This window comes from Drosophila teissieri, chromosome 3R (genome assembly GCF_016746235.2).
Source record: "Drosophila teissieri strain GT53w chromosome 3R, Prin_Dtei_1.1, whole genome shotgun sequence".
NCBI lineage: Eukaryota > Metazoa > Arthropoda > Insecta > Diptera > Drosophilidae > Drosophila > Drosophila teissieri.
Window position 1 is genome coordinate 7,831,477 of NC_053032.1, and position 17,453 is coordinate 7,848,929.

Genomic DNA, 17,453 nt, shown 5'->3' on the forward strand with positions numbered 1-17,453 from the left:
GGCAAAAAGTTTTTCTGCAAATCGATAGAAATTTACAAGACTAATGCAAAAATGAGAAAAAAAAAACATTTTTCAAAAGTTTGGCCGTGACAGTGTTGGGCGGTTTGTGGGCGTTGTAGTGGGCGTGGCAAAAAGAATCGACCAACTTGCGCTGCGTCTATGTCTCTGGAGTCTGCATGCCTAATCTCAATTTTCTAGTAGTTCCTGAGATCTCGACGTTCAAACGGACGGACAGACGGACATGGTCATATCGACTCGGCTATTGATCCTGATCAAGAATATATATACTTTATATGGTCGGAAACGCTTCCTTCTGCCTGTTACATACTTTTCAACGAATCTAGTATACCCTTTTACTCTACGAGTAACGGGTATAAAAAGAATCGATACTCATTCCCATTAAGCAAATAATGGAAAATATTTATTCAATGGTACGTAAAATGGTTAAACATGTTTATTTTTCCCTAATACTAACAAATAGTGCTTGTAAATTTCCACTTAAATGTTGTTTGTTTTTTTAAGCCCACACACTAACCCAATGCCAAAAATGCAATTTCACTCATATTTAATTGACTGAATTAGGCGAATGGCACCAAATAAAAACGAAGATGAGATTTATGGTGCAATTTGCGAAAAATTATGTTAATTGCTGCACGGTGGATGAATTGGGCGATGGTTCGGTGGTGGACGGTGGAGCAGTGGTGCAATGTTGGTGGTTCACCTACGGCAATGCCACTTCAGGTTTTTCATGCACTTGAGCGCGAAAACATCGTTGATTTAAATGAATGGAAATGTCAGGCAATTAATAAATGCAAAGACCATGGAAACTGCATCCGACTAGGCGAAAATTTATTCAGTACATAGTTTTATATGGATGGGGGGACTCGGGTTTGGCGTGTTTTACGATGGGGAAATCACCGAACCAACATTATGAGCTGAGAAAACTTAAAATGAAGTGAAATGAAATGTGGTATAATTTAACGAAAATCAAGAAAGTCAACTGTCTTGGGAACTGTAATAAAGTGTTTCCATTTATAAATTAAATTCGCGCTCTTGTTATTTCTATTTCGAATAAAGTTTTCCTACTACTTTTTTCCATTAATCGATAAAAACTTCTATGTGTATATGTCGATGTGATGTGGAACTGCAGTTTCGGTGCAATGTATTATTTGTTAATTCATTAGAATTCTCCATCCTTATTCTGTTTTTTGGACACGGTGCCAATCAATTAATGAAAGGTCCTTAAATTGGCAATTGGCATAGGAGTTTTTCCTACCCTCTGTGAAGTACTCATGAATTTAATAGAGTCATAAATATGAACTGCGAATTTCCATCGCCCAGCTGCATTTGCTACCGATTTCACGCTGGCAATCAGTTTGCCTTTTGATTTCCTGGCACATTGTCTCCTTCATATTTTTGGCTTCTGCCCGCAGAGCCCTCGAGGCTCTAATGAGTTTTCAATTAAGTGTGACATGGGCATTGTCAGTGCCGAGCATCAAGAAGGGGATGAGATGAACCACCCCGAGTCTGAATATCACGTATACGCCGCATTCGTCACGTCGAAGTGTTGGCAGACCCTTTTTGGCCATTCCACTCGAGTGCAGGGACTTAATTTGTTTGAATTAAAATGCCATAAATCCCAGCACAGCCCCAAAAATTGCCCACTCATTTCGCATGCGCCAAGTGGCAACACCGAGAACCAGCCTCAAAAAGAACCCTTTTCCGGTGTGGATGGTACCTACTAGATTCGATTTGTTAGTCAGCAGCCCCTTTTGCAATGGCACTCGCCATTTTCACACTCATGCAGCTAATGAGCAATAGAATTAAATGAAAATGCCACAAGAGGAAAAGCCAACAAGAAAAGGCAGCGACAGCGACAGCGACGAAGCGGCCAAGAAATCGATTTGGTCAATTTGTTATTGTTGCACTCGGCCTCTGCTGGTTGCTTTGCACTCTTCTTAAAGCGGCACTTACAGAAACTGTTGTGAATAAGACTTAATTTATTTCTACTTAATAAATTTCTCGTGAAATAAGAGCATATTTAAAACCTTATTTCACTTAAAAGATATTATTTTCAAAACATTTAATTTACTACTTACAAATTGATATAAATAAAGATTGTTATAGCAAACAAGTTGCATTGCCTTTTTTTGCTTTCGGTGTACGTTGCCACAGCCTTTTTGCAGCCGAGAACGAAGCGCGCAAATCTGGAGTCGCCGCAGCTTTAGCGGCTAACTTGAAACGCGTCGGCGTCCTTTGATCAGTTCATATTATAAAATACTATGGTCACGCCTTAAAGGCATTAAACGAGATGGCGCTCGGCTCCACACACACTCATGCGCCGATGCACCCATACAGAGGCAGAAGAAGCTGCACAGAGTGGGGCAATAGATTCCCGCATCCAGGTTCTTTGTTGCCAGTGCAACTTCTTCTCGGCCAGAACCAGAACCAGAACCAACTCATCGTGATGAGGCCAAAACCTGAAGCGACTTTGGATCGGCCAAGGGAACTGGAATCGGAATTGCTGCTTCCACATATGGGCTCGCAAAAAGAGAAGAAACAGAGGGAGGGGAGCCAAAGAAAGAAAAACCCTTCCTCGCTTCCTGCCAACGTCTCCCGACTGAGTTAGTGGCTCGAAGCCGATCTCGGGGCAGCGTCGCAAATGCAACATCATCTCGAGAGGCGCACGGCAATCAAGCAATGTGGTCTGACCCCGCAGCCCCCTGAACCCCCGGATTTCCCCACTTACCCCGACGTCTTTGCCAGGTCTTAATGCTCTTGGGGCGTTCTGGACCACCAAACGAGCGAGTGCAGCTCAGAGGTGTTTGAAATGCGCTTTTTAGCTGCAATGTAGTTGATTTGATATTCATACGTGCGCCGGCCCTTTCCGCGTCCCAGCTTTCGAAGTAATTGTGAGGCTCAGTCGGCCTTTTTAGCAACAAAAGCTGGGAAATTAGGTAGGAAGTCGACGGAATACCCTTTTAGTTACCCGCGTCATTATGAGCTAATGACATAACTAATACTAATTACAACAGATAGCTCAACTGCGGACATTTGTATTTGAAAAATCAATGAAGTCTTAGGGATACGCAGAACTATCAGTAAATGGTCACAAAATAAGCATAAACTGTTTGTTTTTGGGTATAACAGACTCCGCGAATATAGTACGTATTTAACCCGTGTATCCGGCTTAAAGACCTTTAAGGACCAGGCAAGTTGATATACGAATGCTGCGCTCCAAGCTGCTTGCAAACTTGAAATACCCCGCGTGAAAGTATAGCAATGGTCAGTCGCAGTCATGTAATTACTTCGTTTTTGTATGCAAATGTTAATTGCACTTGCCCCCCAAAAGGAGAGAAGACCGACGAGCAGCGCAAAAAAAAAAACATTGTTTCCTCTTGTAAGCCGGTGAGTCAGTCCGTGGAAGTCGATGTGGAAGTCGGTCTGGGGGCCACTGTAATTTCCACTCGCATTAATTATGTTAAACACAAGTCTCAATATTTAAACAAGCGATTCCCCCAAAGAAAGTGCAGTCCAAATGAACCACTGAACCGTTTGTTTGAGCACGGCCAACGCAAAGTCAAAGACAAAGGCGCCGCCACCGCTGATGCTGATGCCACTTTTTGTTGTTTTCCCTGCCCCTTGTGGACCAGTCGGTAGCATCTACTTCGACAGCCTCATCAAAGCCGCCGCAGCTGGGGCAGCGCTGTAATTATCACACGTCGGTCAAAATCAACGCCGGCCACGCGCACTCTCGTCCAAGTCTATTAACTCAATTAAGAGGCCAACGAACAAATATTTGTGCGCGGCATTCAGTCGAAAAAGTATCTAAACAGTGTTCTCTGTTGCATGCAAATACGAGAGTTCCCCGGGCACTAGAACACACATGTGGGTTCTTGGGGGCTCGAGGGGGTCGAGTATTGACACAGCATCACTCGATGCGTATACGCCGTGTGGCACGTATCTCAGGTGAGATCCGAAAAGGGAGTGCAGCACGGGAAAAATATTTCTATTAAGAAGTTTAGCCTTTAGCTAGAAATATATTAAATATTTTTATTCTATATATGTATGTAATTTATGGTAATGGAATAAATGAACATGTAACTATACTACTTGTACTGTATCTATAATTGATTGGATTCAACGTTGATAGTAGGAAAAAGATTTAAATGTATTATTTTTACCTATTTATATTACTAACCTGGAAATATTCGATGCTGATGAGGTGCATTGCTATGAGCTTCGTTAGCCAGATTCAGATGTAAATTAGTTCAGTTTGTCATTTTCTATATTTTTATTATATTTATATTTTTGCAGTGTAGAGCTGCTGGCCCAGATCGAACTGCTCTGCTGCGGATCGCTTGGCCCTCTTGCACGGACGGGAAAAAAGAAGCAATAGATTGAGTCGAAAGCACAGACCCCGAAAATAGAAACCGAGATGAAAAAGTTAAACATTTCAATTTGAGCATCGCTTTAATTAGCATGCGCTTGTTCATTGTTTTCCGTTTTTGTGCTTTCCATAGAGCGTTTGATTTGTGACTCGCATTTACTTTCTGGTGTTGGGTATGTGGCTTTTAGCTTTTAGCCTTAAGCCATCCCGTCTTGATTAGCGTGCCCAACGGAGGCTGCCCAACTTGGTCTTTTCGCCTGGTCTTTGACTTCGCGTCCAAAACACACTTTGTGGGTGGCCCCTAAACGGCTTACTTCGCTCTGCTACTCTTTCCTCTGGGCCACATTTTGTTCGGCCAGGGCTTTCTTGGCCATGCCGATGATTACTGTGAAATTGGCAATGTTTAATGGCCGCTCCAGCTCAAGTGTCTTTTGTGTCTAACTACTTTCCTCTTTGATGAGTTTTCTTTTCAGCCGTTTTTCTTAATTCGGCACAAAACGCTCGAGCTGAAGGACTTTCTCTTTGATTCTCGAGTCAAACCAAACAATATAGTAATGACTTCAACTTGGGTAATCAAGATTTAGGCCAGAAATATGGCCAAATGATTGCTCAATTTGTCGCAAGCGCTTGGCAGTCATGGGAATATTGGAAAAACGTTGCTTTTTATTTTTTTCCTTAGCTGCAGTAAAATTACGATACAATTTAATGTGAGTTTAAATAATTGTAAATAAGGCAAGACAACGGTAATCTACTTTAACTCCCAAGCTTTTTGAATCATTTTGGGTCAATGAAACACACCCAAGTGTGGGGGGACAAAGTAAAGGCGGCTTAAATGCATAATTATTGTCTAGCTATCGGTAGTAACACAATTTTCGACGTGCTACCAAACTCGATTCCAGTCTCTTGGATTTTTATCTGCCGCACAGCCGCAACATCAGCAACTGCAAGTGGCAGTGACGGGCATGTGTCAATGCTGCGTGGGTCGCTATGGAGCTGCAAATCGGAACCGAAAGCGACTCCGCGGCATATGCAAATCGCTCAGGGCAACTAAACACAACAAAAACATCGAATATAAATTTGTTTATGGAAGCTGTGACTTCAGGCTGTGGCTGCCGTTGAAAGCTTGCTAATTGACAATTACAGACAAGTCGTTGTTTTAGTAGTTGGGGCATTATGGCAACGGTAATACACTTGCTGAGATAGATAAACATAGCCAACTTGAGCAAAGTAAAGTGAAGGGACTAAATTATCTCTTCAAATCGCGGGAGATACCTAAATATACAATTTTGAACTATCCGATTTGGTAGATAGATAGTATGGGCCTCTACATGAAAGGAATTAAAATAACATATAATTTCTTTAACAAATCGTCGAGTTAGTTGCTTAGTTGTGGCCATTGAAAGTGTTACGTTAAATACATTATAATGTTAGGGAGCCAAATCGATCATAAATTTATTTAGTGATTTTCTGCCAACATGATGTAATGGATGATGAATTTAATATATTATTATTCAAAGTAAGGAACTATTTTAAGTTAATGGCAATTTGTCGTACCGCACATTTCGCTAGTTGATAGCAAGCTTATGTAGTCGGCCACCTAGTACTTATGAGGCATTTAGATATCTGACGATAGGAGCGACGATCTAAATTATAGAAAATCTATCGTTTCCGGCGGAATCGACTGATTCAGCTGCTCCGGCTGTATGCTCCACCATTAGGCGGCAGCTGGAGCCGAGCCGATAAATCAAAGAAATCGTCGCCCTGCTTTTAAATTTGAATATTAATGAACCCTTTCCCTATTCCCACTTTCACTGCAGGAGTTTATCATCGTGTGAATGGAGCCACACACAGTGGGAAATTTAGAGAGGGAGCACAGGTGTAAATTGACCTTCCCCGCGAAGGAGTCATCGACTCAAGGACCTGGCATAATTAACACGACGGCTTTTCCCACGCAGCCCCCGTTCGTGTGTCTATGTGTGTGTGGGTTAGTATCTAATAGATACACTAATAGCCGCCGAGAACAAAGGTGAAATGGACAGCCGAATTTAGAATTATAAAAATACAGAAGCGCTAAACGCGGGAAATCAAACGCGCCGCTCGCGGCGAGCCTCAATCACAAGCGGAATGCTCAAATATTTGTGTGATTAGTCCTTATCAACAGCCGCTCTCCGGGAGCATCAGGTAGTACACCACGGCTTTGGGAAGGGAAGGGTCCGGATAAGGTTAGAGCCCAAAGACCCACTGCGGCTAAAGCCGAGCGCTGAGCCTGCGGTGGTCGCCGGCGATTCCTTTCGTTTAGCATCCTGCTGCGGCGGCAATTGGTTTCGATTTTGGATTTTCGACTTTTCGTTAATAGACCTCTGGCCCTTTGTTTTCAGACGCCCTGACGCCTTTGTGCTGCCGCTGCTGCTACTATTTCCTCCTTTGTTCTCCGCTGTTTGTTGCTGCAACTCGCATTTGTTTCAATTAAAGGGATTTGGCGTTGTTTGTTGGCCCGAAGGTGTCAGCAATTGCCTTCAAGTTCGCTAAGACGTGTGGACAATTGCAAACTGGCAGGCAAATAAGTGCAGCTCGAAATCGGACGACAGGGATTATAGGCACTTCAAATTGTAATAGCCCTTACTTTTCCAATGTCGATATTTAGTATTTCAGAAATCCTAGAGAGGATCATTTAAGTCTTACTAGTTTTTAAATTCTACAAAAAAGAACACATATTATTTCCGGTTTAACAATGTTCCGTTTCAAAATGGAAACAAATAAAACTATTGAAAAGAAAGAGATAATGTCGTAATATTTTGTATCGTTTAAGATAAAAAAAGTGTACATTTTACGTGCACCTGAAGAAATAAAATTGTAATGTAAGTTTAATCTCGCAATTTGTAATTTAGTTTAATTAACATGTTCCATTTCAATTTTCATAAAGATATTTTACGAGCGCAATATATTTCGCTTATTACAAATATTACTTGTAAATTAATTAATACAAAAAGTAATACAAAAAGTATTATTTATGAAATATTAATATAATACTAAAATCATAATTTTAATTTCCGTGAAAAGCCGTCGGTAGTGAAAACATGCCGAAAGTAAGTTCTCAAAACCAAATAAATAGATAGGAGTAAAATAAGTAGTCCATGCAATTAGTATTAATTAAACAAAGTGACTCCTCACCAAAGTTGGCTAAAAATAAAGAATATTCCTTTCATTCATTCGAAACTGGCCTCATTTCCATTCTCAGACTCCAATTAATTTCCAAATGTCTTCAAATTTATGCGCATTTTTATTTCCCCGCTGTTTTCTATTTTTTGTTTTCCTCCAAATTAATTGTTCCTTTTTTTTACGGCAAATTAATTGCAAACGCTTGACAATTAAACGCGGGCTGCCTTCGGGGGTCATCGTCATTAATGCTAACTGTGAGGGGGTTACGAGCTGCTGTACATAAAGTGGCGAGGGGGTTCCTAGCCCCTCTGCCCTTCCGCTGCCTGCGCCGCAGTCGACGCATTCGGAGTTGTGAAAACTTTGCAGCGACTAAAATACTAAATACAGTCTCGTTACAATCTGAGGAGCGCCCGTCTCGCTCGCACCCGCCGTCTGCCATCCCTTTTGCACACCAGTCTCATGATGAACGCCATAATTACCGTTACGTATACGCCACCATTGCTATTTTTTGTTGCTGTAGCCGATTGGTGCTGAGAGCCGAGCAGAGCGAGATGGCAGTAACATACGGCTATCTCGCTCCACCGCAGAACGGGTTTTTCTCTCTCGCGAGCGAGAGCAGCAGCAGCAGCGGCAGCGGCAGTGGCAGCGGCAGCGGCAGCAAAAGAACTGAAGAAATATCGACGTGTCTAGTTAGCAAACCAATCTTCAATCTAGTTTCGAACAGTTGACTGCGAAGCGTCGAGTTGAGAGGTCCTACGCCATTGGATCAGCGTCGTCGTGTCGAAGCATCAGTGTAAACTAATCAAACAAATCAGAGGAAATATAGCAAGATTCGAGTGTACAAGGCTTGCCAGTATTCTCCGTACCCACTTGGTGTAGTGTAGTGACAAAGCCGTCTTGAAAAACAGTTAAGTGCTAGCCCAAACGAAACGGAGCGAAACTCTCGGAAAAGAAACCAAGTGCTGAAGCGAACCTAAATGCTCTGCCCTCCAACCATGCGTCCGGCCAGTCCCGCCGAATCCGAAATCTCCGTGGGCGGAGCCCCCAGCCCCCTGCCCACGCAGCACCATACGCATCCGCACTCGCATCCACATCCGCTGCAGCATCCGCGGGCCAGCACCATCGATCTGCTGCAGCAGCAGCAGCTGTTGATGCAGCACCATGCCGCAGCAGCCGCAGCAGCAGCTGCAGCCGCCTCCGGACTCACCCGGAGTGCCGTCGGCAATCTGCCGGAGGACTACTTCCATCCGCTGAAGCGCCTGCGCATGTCCTCGTCCTCCTCGGAGCCTCGGGACCACACACCCAGTCCGCCGGCAGCAGTTCCGGAGCCCCAGAGCAACCAGACTACGAAGTCTGCCATCGAGGGGGTCAAAAGCTTCTCCATCGCGGATATCCTAGGTCACTCGGAAAAGCAGCGCGAGGAGTCCGTTTCCCCGCCCCCAAATGCGAATCTCCTGGCTCCACCTGCCTCCAGGCCCATTGCCCCGCCGGGCGGATTACTGCAGCCACGCACAGAACCGCTGGATGTCCACCCGGCTGCCGCTGCTGCCATGCTCCTGCCAAGCGGCCAGATTGTCCGCCCGTGGGATCACCTCCTGGGTCCGACCATGCCCGTCCGCCCCTTCATCCCCTCCGCCCTGCTGCACTACGAGCAGCGCCTGGCCCTGGACTACCATCGCCAGCTGCAGGAGCACTTCAACGCCCAGGCCCAGCTGCTCCGCCACATGGGCATGAATCCCGCGATCATCGCCTCCGAGGACGGCAGTTCGGAGCGTTCCCAGCGATCGAGCAGCAGCAATGGCAGCACCGAGTGTTGCAGCCCACGGCAGGCGGAAAAACTTGAAAAACTAACCACCCAAGAGGCTAGTGAGGAAGCTCAAAAGAAGAAGTCGGAGGAGCACCCAACGGGGTCTGGAAAATCCAACGGAGACACTCCTCTGGATGCCCTCTTCCAGATGACCACCAAGGACTTTGACGAGTCACAAGGTAAGCATACTCTTATCAGATTCTATATACACATAGCTCAAAATGGACAGAACAGCAGGGTATGTGGTCAATTGGATGTATCCTGGTTTTCTGTTATTGTTATAGTCTATAACGCTTTCCTCCTTTTTGGGATACGTTTGATTGGCTTAGAGTGTACTAACGATTTGTATGTGATTCTCACTGGGAGTCCTAACTTAGCTACCTCATGTATTTTCCTTAATTACAATTAATCAATATCTAAATGGTGAATTTCTTAGTAGGCCAATTGATTTGATTAGTGCGGCTCGATTGAAAAACGTCTCAGTTTTCGTAATAAATCTGCGCGATTTCTTAATTAGAATAAAAGCTTCTAATTTGTTATCGCTCTGAAATTGGGGAATCGCAAACGCAGAAGCTGAATATTTAGCTTATTATGACGTTTTCCATTTATCAATCAGCAAATTCGAAATGCGTTTAATTGAAACAAATGGTACCACTCTCCCGCGACCCTCCGTTTGATATCTTTTGTTATGTAAATTCCTTAACCGATTCGATTTCGAGCTTTTTATTAATTGGCAGCATGCGCCAGCGGCCGACAGAAACCGAAATATATCTCATTCTGCGGCATTTTTGTTCTTCAACTTTGGTATACAGGCATAAACTCATCCGAAGGTATTTAGTGGGCGTTCAAGTACTCCCTGCACTCCACCCCCGACCCCAAAGTGATTTCATGGCAATTAATGGTTAATAGTCCGCACTATCCGCATTAGTATATTGGTGTAGTCGTGTCGATTCTGCAGCGATTAGCAACAATTAGCTGGCTGGTGCATTGCCTAATCGAGTTTTGTTGTGGCGAACAATTAACATGCCGTTTCCATTTGTTGCTACTCAAAACTAATAGCTGAGAAACTCTAGCCCGACTGTACAGTGAATATAGTGGCTACAGCTCCAGTCGTAAACATGTTTTTAAAATACCCCCAACGAGCGATTAGCATTGTATAATGCCGTATCTCCGAGTATTAAGTTGACAAAATACACATACGAGTATTACTGTTTATCATGGGTTGTATAAGCCGCGCTCGAAATATTTACGACGGATCTCTTCGGTTTTGCGACTGGGATGCGTCGTTTGTCTATCATCAGTTAGTCGGAGGAAGTCTGTGCAGGGCGATAGGCAGATAGGCAGTTGGGGGCCATGGGAGTCTCCTAATTTATGACGAGGGCCCATTAATATCACTCACACTAGACGGAGATATTTTCACATTGGGAATTGGAGAGCAATGAGTATTTGTTCTTGAGCTCATTTGCACTCTCCTCCCTCCCAGTGGACTGAATGCCAGACGTGGTGTCGCCTTTGCTGGCCAAATATTAATTGCGATTCTCGGTACTGCGATACTCGCGCCAAATTAAAACATAAACTCCCTGTGGCCAACTGTTGCTCCGCAGGTTCCTCGAAAATCGATCGGGTTTCCTCCTGTGTTCGAAAACACATTCGACATGAAGCCCTGACAAATGCGACCAAAACAAAACTCCCCCAAGTAAGAGCCATATTTATGCCTGTAAGTGGACACCTGAGTGGGTAAAAGGATACCCAAGTGGCCCGCTTGACTCCCTTTCTCCGTTTCTCTCTTTCTCCCTTTCTCCAGAGATAAGTCATGGAAATTACTTAATGAGGCCCGATAAAAACAAATACAATAGCTGCGGAGGAGAGGGAGAAAGGCTCGGAGAAAGCAAAGGGAGGCGTGCAGTCAAGTGCCTAATGGGTTTTGGGTTACAAAACGTGCTCGAGATAACAAATGACCAAATTATGCATTCCGAATATGTGTATGTAAAACGGGTATACCCACAGACAAGCTCCGGAGACTTCGTTTGCATTCGGTTGGAGGGCATTTAATTAGTTTTTAATGTCGATCTAGTTTGTTTGACAAGCAATCGAAATGGGTGTGAATCCATAGTCCGGGGAACCGGTTTGCCAATATTCAATAGATAAATATTTATGCTGATGAACGTTGATCTGCTCCAATCGCTTTGACTGGCACCGCGCCTCGGAATTTCGTCAATAATTTGCACCAGGAAACGTTATGCAAGCTCAATCAGCGCCTTAAGTACGGGTCAGTGGCTCATTAATCAAGCCGTGGCTACGTGTACCACTTAAAACTGATTTGTAGGTGTCAATAATTATTATAAATCACACTACAAACGAGACAAATGAGCAGCTGTCTTGCATAAGTCGAGGCTCTGGGAAAGCTGCGATCGTCATTAGACCCACAAAGCCAACGAACGCCCACAATTCGCGCAATCAATCAACTCGAAATTATACTCTTCAAGTGGCGAACTGAGGTCGCGAATCCGAGATCTGAGATCTCAGATCTGAGAACTGCAACTGCAACTGCACCTGAAACTTAAACTGCAACCGCAGTTGCATTCATGAAATGTATCAATCACGGCATTTAAATAAACACGCGCCCTGTTTTGCGAGGCAATTAAAATCAAAGCCAAAGTCGCTCGTTAGTAACCGGTTCGCCGAATGCCATGCATCGGGAAATTCACTGGCCACACTTGAAGTGACTGACTCCAATTAATATGAGCTTTTCGGAAAAAATGATCTTCTTATTATTGTAAGAACATATATGTATTATGTCGGGCGGGAAAGGGCTTAGCATGCGATCAAGTACCCATTTAAATAATATGATTGTTCAAATAACTATAGATAATCTAATGCATTAACTAACCCATCATAATTTCCACTCTCATTTTAGATAAATCCCACTTGGACATCTTCTCGAACAGGCCGCAGCCAAAGAAGAAACGCAAGTCGCGCACCGCCTTCACCAACCACCAGATCTTCGAGCTGGAGAAGCGGTTCCTCTACCAGAAGTACCTGTCGCCAGCCGACCGCGATGAGATCGCCGCCTCACTGGGACTGTCCAACGCCCAGGTGATCACCTGGTTCCAGAACCGCCGGGCCAAGCAGAAGCGGGACATCGAGGAGTTGAAGAAGGACTTCGATAGCGTCAAGGTCTTCTCCGCCCACAAGTCCTTCCTGGAGAACGTCAACGATCTGAGCATTCTGAAGAAGAAGCCCATGCATGAGTCCGACATGGTGGGCCTGGCCGCTGCGGCAGCCGCTGCGGGAATGGTGGTTCCTGTGCCGGGATCCGTGGCTATGGGAGGCGCTCCGCCCAAATGAGGGCGTGGCCAGGTGCGCACCGAACCGCCAAAGCATTCTGATGATTGGTACAGAAAGTGAGCAACGAGGAGTCGAGTATTTTGTTTAATTTTGAGCTGAGTGCCGGGAAAGTTGGGAGGCTTCTTTTCGCCCAACGCATTTCCCCCAGGCATTCGAAGGCCAAAGAAAGAAGCAGGACATCCTTAACAGCTTCCGAGGCCACAACGCAGAGGGCAAGGGCAACATTTACCGCCAAGCCCAGATGGAGACTAACCAGCCAGGACCAAGCCCCTTTGTGGGCCGTGTAATCAAGCCAGAACAATCAAAGCCGGAAACGGAAGTGGAAATGGAACCAGCCAGAACTTGGATTCGGCTCTACAGCCAGGATCACATCGATTATAATCGGCTCTTTTGAGAGCCACCAAGCAGATGAACGGAGAGGCTTTTAAATTTTCATCAAAAGTTAAAATACATTATTGTATATTAGTATACTAAATTTGAGCGGCTTACGAAACAGTTTTCAAAGTGAAGATGTTTTGTATATTAACTTATAATTATTTATTTCAGTTTTTCATAACTTACAAAACTCTGACTGTATTTCCCCAAGAATTTAGCTTTGAAAAAGAGAAATATGTTTCACTCCAATTAATAATTTGATGCGAACAAAGGGAGATATAAAAGACCGCAAATTGTTGTCAATAAATTTAAGCATATTTAAGCAAACAATGCCCAAGTCCCAGCGAGAGCTTCCATTCGGCCAGTTTCGGTGAGTTCAATTCGATTTTGTGTATCTATATCTGTATCTGTATCTGGAAGCCAGCAGTTCTAATTTGAATATTCTGCTGCTGCTGATGCTGCTGCTTCTGCGCGATCGATGTTAATGATGTTGCTACGGATTTTGAGGCTGTGCTGAGTGGCGCAGTCTTAAAGTAAAAGAAATCTTTTTTAATTTTTATTAATGATTATTTACAACCGTTATTCATAAATTCAAACTAATTAATTATTAATTTAATCACTTGGCACGATCGAAAACGAGTTAGGCAAAAACTCGGAGCCGAAACACAACACTTTTAAGTGTGCAAAGCCGGGCGATGATGTGACTGGCTTTTTGTGGATTTGTGCACGGCGCCAATTTGCATACGAAATTTACTCGAAATTATTTCGATATTTATTAATTTTCGAAGCGATAATTTTCATAAATTTCCAAGCCAAAGTCTGCTGCTCTCTGGCTACCGTTTGCGGCTAAGTTCAAAGGTGGCCCATCATCGCCAGCGGCGCACACATTTTTCAATACCAACCTGAAGAGCTGAGGAGCTGAGAAGCCGAAAAGATGACCTGCGATCTCTCCGCGACTGAAGTGCGCCATCAATCTCGGTCTCGATTTGGTCCCACTCAAGCGAACCCAGCGAACTTGGCCAGCAGCCGATCGTTTGTTAATCATTTGAATAATCAAGCTATCAATTCCGCTGCTAATGATGCCCGATACCAATGCGATTCGATCGGATCGGATCGCATCCGACCAACTGGTTCATTCGAAGCCCACTCCCAGTGTCTCACAGTTCGTAAACTAGACGGGAAAAGCCTCGTGCATATGGATGAGATGCAGATCGACTATCTCAAAACTCGGACGAAAGCAATTTATTTTCATTTTCGAATGTGTGACAATGCAACGCATGCGTCGCGATAAAAACTTTTAGTGGGCCCGAAAAGCTTCTGATTACCCGGTCTGGGTGTTATTAATGCGCTTGGCTTGGCTACTTGCCCGGCGAAAGTATCTCCGCAGAGCATTTAATTAAAATTGAGTTGTACTACAAATTACTGCAGCCATTACCGGTGGCATTTGTTTTATTGGCTGAGAAAATTTGCCACGCAAATCGAGGTAAACGTAGCCGGACTCTAATTATGGGAAAATCTCTCCGACCACTTCCGTGAAAACAAACAGAAATGCGTAAACGTGGAAACCCATTAATCGAATCAACTAAAAGTGCCTAATGAACCCACCGCACAGTAATTGTAAGTGCCTCATGAGCCTTTCAGCCCGGTTTAATGGGCCCAGATGCCAGAAAATCGCAGTGGCCATGATTGCGACACTCAGTAGGTTGGGAAATCGTTACCCTGTTAATATAATTAATAGTTGAACACGGTTGTTCTCATAATATCCATAGGAAATGGAAGAAACATGCCCCTAACTAACTTGTATAGCTCATGAAAATCAATTGACAGTCCACGTAGTGACTATGCGCACGTAGTGACTAGGAATAGGAATTGAAAATCTGCTGTGGTTGTTCCATGTAAATATATTCATATTCTAGGTAATATTTATTCAATCTTTTACCCGTAATGAATCCTTGTTTTTCGTCTGGGTTGCCAATAATCTCCTCACAATAGGGCTAAAAAGCTAATCGTCCTTATTCTGCACACTTAACAAAATCGGTCTGTATTTAAAATCTCTGAGAACGGAACTAATAATAACATCATGCAGGTACCCAAACCATTTAAACTTTGGTACTTTTTGGGGAACCCGTCTTAGCTTTGCCTGTCCGATCCTTGACTTATCGCGTTGTCTTCCCTGCTCAGCCATATTGTCAGCAATTACTCAACGTTTCCCCTGTCAGGTGATCAAGTGCCGGCACACAGATACTGACAAACCATGCCGACGAGCGACCTACATCAAGTGCCAGTCTGGGACGCAGATGCATCTGCATCTCGAACTCGGACTTCCAGTTTAACTGGCGCCGCGTTGCCAAAAGATGAAAAGGTACCCTTGCGGCGGTTACAAACGACTGGAGTGCTGATTATGATAAATGTAAACAATTCAGCTTGGCACACAAATGCAATCAAAGGACTGCAATTACAACTAAGTTGTGAGAGAGCGGGCCCAGAACCAGTTTGGAGAAGCCAAACAGCCGATCGAGCAATGGAACCGAGGAACCCCCAAGAGGCCAAGATTCCAAGACACCAAGTGCAACTTGGTCGTGGCCAACATCCGCATCTCTCTTCCTGCCGAGTGTGCGAGTATCTATGTGCGGCTCGTTGGGCCTGTGTGCGTGTGCGATAGAGATATAAAAGCTAAATTGGTAACTCATACTTAATTTGTTAGCGGCACCTTTGAACACGCTTCCAATTAGCTTACAGCCGACACCTCGGGCCGGCGACTTGGCCACGTTTTGGGCCACAGGATAATGCTGCATGGGGCATGGAAATGATGCAGCACAAAAGGGGAGACTTAGTACCGACTGATGGCAATTTGTTTCTGCTTTCTGCGTTTCTGCGTTTCTGATTTCTGTTTCAGTTACTGGATTCATTCATACGCCGGAATCTTGATCATGATGCGGCATGTTTCGATTCAAGAATCTAAAACATAGGGGAAAACCAACAATATAACAATAATATTTCCCGATTCATGAATGAAACTTTATGATTCGTTGCGATCTTATGTTACAAAGCGCTAATGAAGTTGTAAATTGTGGAAAGCAACATTAACATTTGCCCCAAACAATGTGAAAGAGACCATTTGTCTTGCTTGTGGCTTAAAGGGTTGGAATAACAATTGCTTTTATGAGAAGAAGTCAATCTCCCACATTAATATATTGGTGGCACCAATAGATAATATTCTTTAAAAAGTAAGATTCGGAAACATGTTCCTAGCAGAAGGATTTCAATTTGGGGCACCATCTTATGTTATAATGTTTGATTGATCCTATTATTAATCACCCGGACTGAAAGTTATTTAGTTGCATTTAGGCCACACTTGGTGGTTCCCCACACTGGTTGCGGCTAATTTATATCACGATAAGATCATAAGCTCGAAGCCGCTATAGCCAATCACATTCCCATCTTGATCGGACCCCGATCCCGATCCCCCTCCCACCACAAAAGCCATCAAAATCAGCCACTTAGCCCATCTCGTAGGGAACACACACGTAGGCGCCTCCAGCAGCAAGTTCTTCGGTGTCCGTCACCGGAGCTCGGAATTTGCCGGACACGTTCGCGGACAAAGATCGATGCTATGGGGCCCACTTAATACGTTTGATGGCAATGAGTTGACGCGAGCCTCCGCAGTTGTACCGCTACATCGCCGATAAGGCGGCGGACGGCGATTTGGGAAATCAAAAGATTCACAGCTCCTACAAACAGAGGGAAGTGTTAATGGATGTCACTTTAGTTGGACCCCCCTCCACACTTTTCTGGCCCCCCTTATTTGCCTCGATCCGATCCACCTCTGGATGACATTAAGCTTCATCAGACATTCAACCCGATGCTGAATTAGCATACAAATTACACACGAGCACTAGCACTCAAAAACGCTCTCCGATATTCGGTCTTGGAGTTGGGGGTTTTCGGATTTTCGGATTTTCGGCTTTCGGATTTCTGACCACAACAAAAAGCCGACAAATTTCGCCCCAAACGCTTCCAAGTGGCAAACGGCTACCGATTTTATTATTGATAATGTTTTGATTTATCACAAAGATATACAAATTGCCACTGCCCCAAACTTCGGCTGAGCTCCATTCTGTACCGTGCCGCAGGGCGCGGCACTTTTGTGTGTATCTCGTGGATAAACGCTGGGGCATTTCATTCCAGACCGTAATTTTTATGCGGTAGCCCGAAAGTCGGTTGTTGGTGTCACTTCGTGCTAAGTTCCATCGTATCTGCACAGAGAGAAATTGTGCAAATGACAATTTCAGGTTATATGATTCTTTAAAAAACAGGTTTGTAATGTTTATTCTCTGTGTGGTCTTGCGGCTTCACCAAACTACTTAAGATGAG

At 44.3% G+C, this 17,453-nt stretch overlaps 1 protein-coding gene and 1 long non-coding RNA gene across 2 annotated transcripts; both read left to right on the plus strand.

The window, feature by feature from the left end:
* Positions 1 to 8,526: 8,526 nt before the first annotated feature.
* Positions 8,527 to 12,704, plus strand: LOC122621449 (homeobox protein B-H1). Its single transcript, XM_043799303.1, has 2 exons — positions 8,527 to 9,535; positions 12,274 to 12,704. The coding sequence occupies exons 1-2, from the start codon at positions 8,527 to 8,529 to the stop codon at positions 12,702 to 12,704; spliced, it is 1,440 nt and encodes a 479-aa protein (XP_043655238.1).
* A 471-nt stretch (positions 12,705 to 13,175) lies between these two features.
* Positions 13,176 to 13,812, plus strand: LOC122620605. The gene is made up of 3 exons (XR_006326143.1): positions 13,176 to 13,208; positions 13,291 to 13,449; positions 13,724 to 13,812. It is a non-coding gene; the product is annotated as an uncharacterized LOC122620605 (long non-coding RNA).
* Positions 13,813 to 17,453: the final 3,641 nt, after the last annotated feature.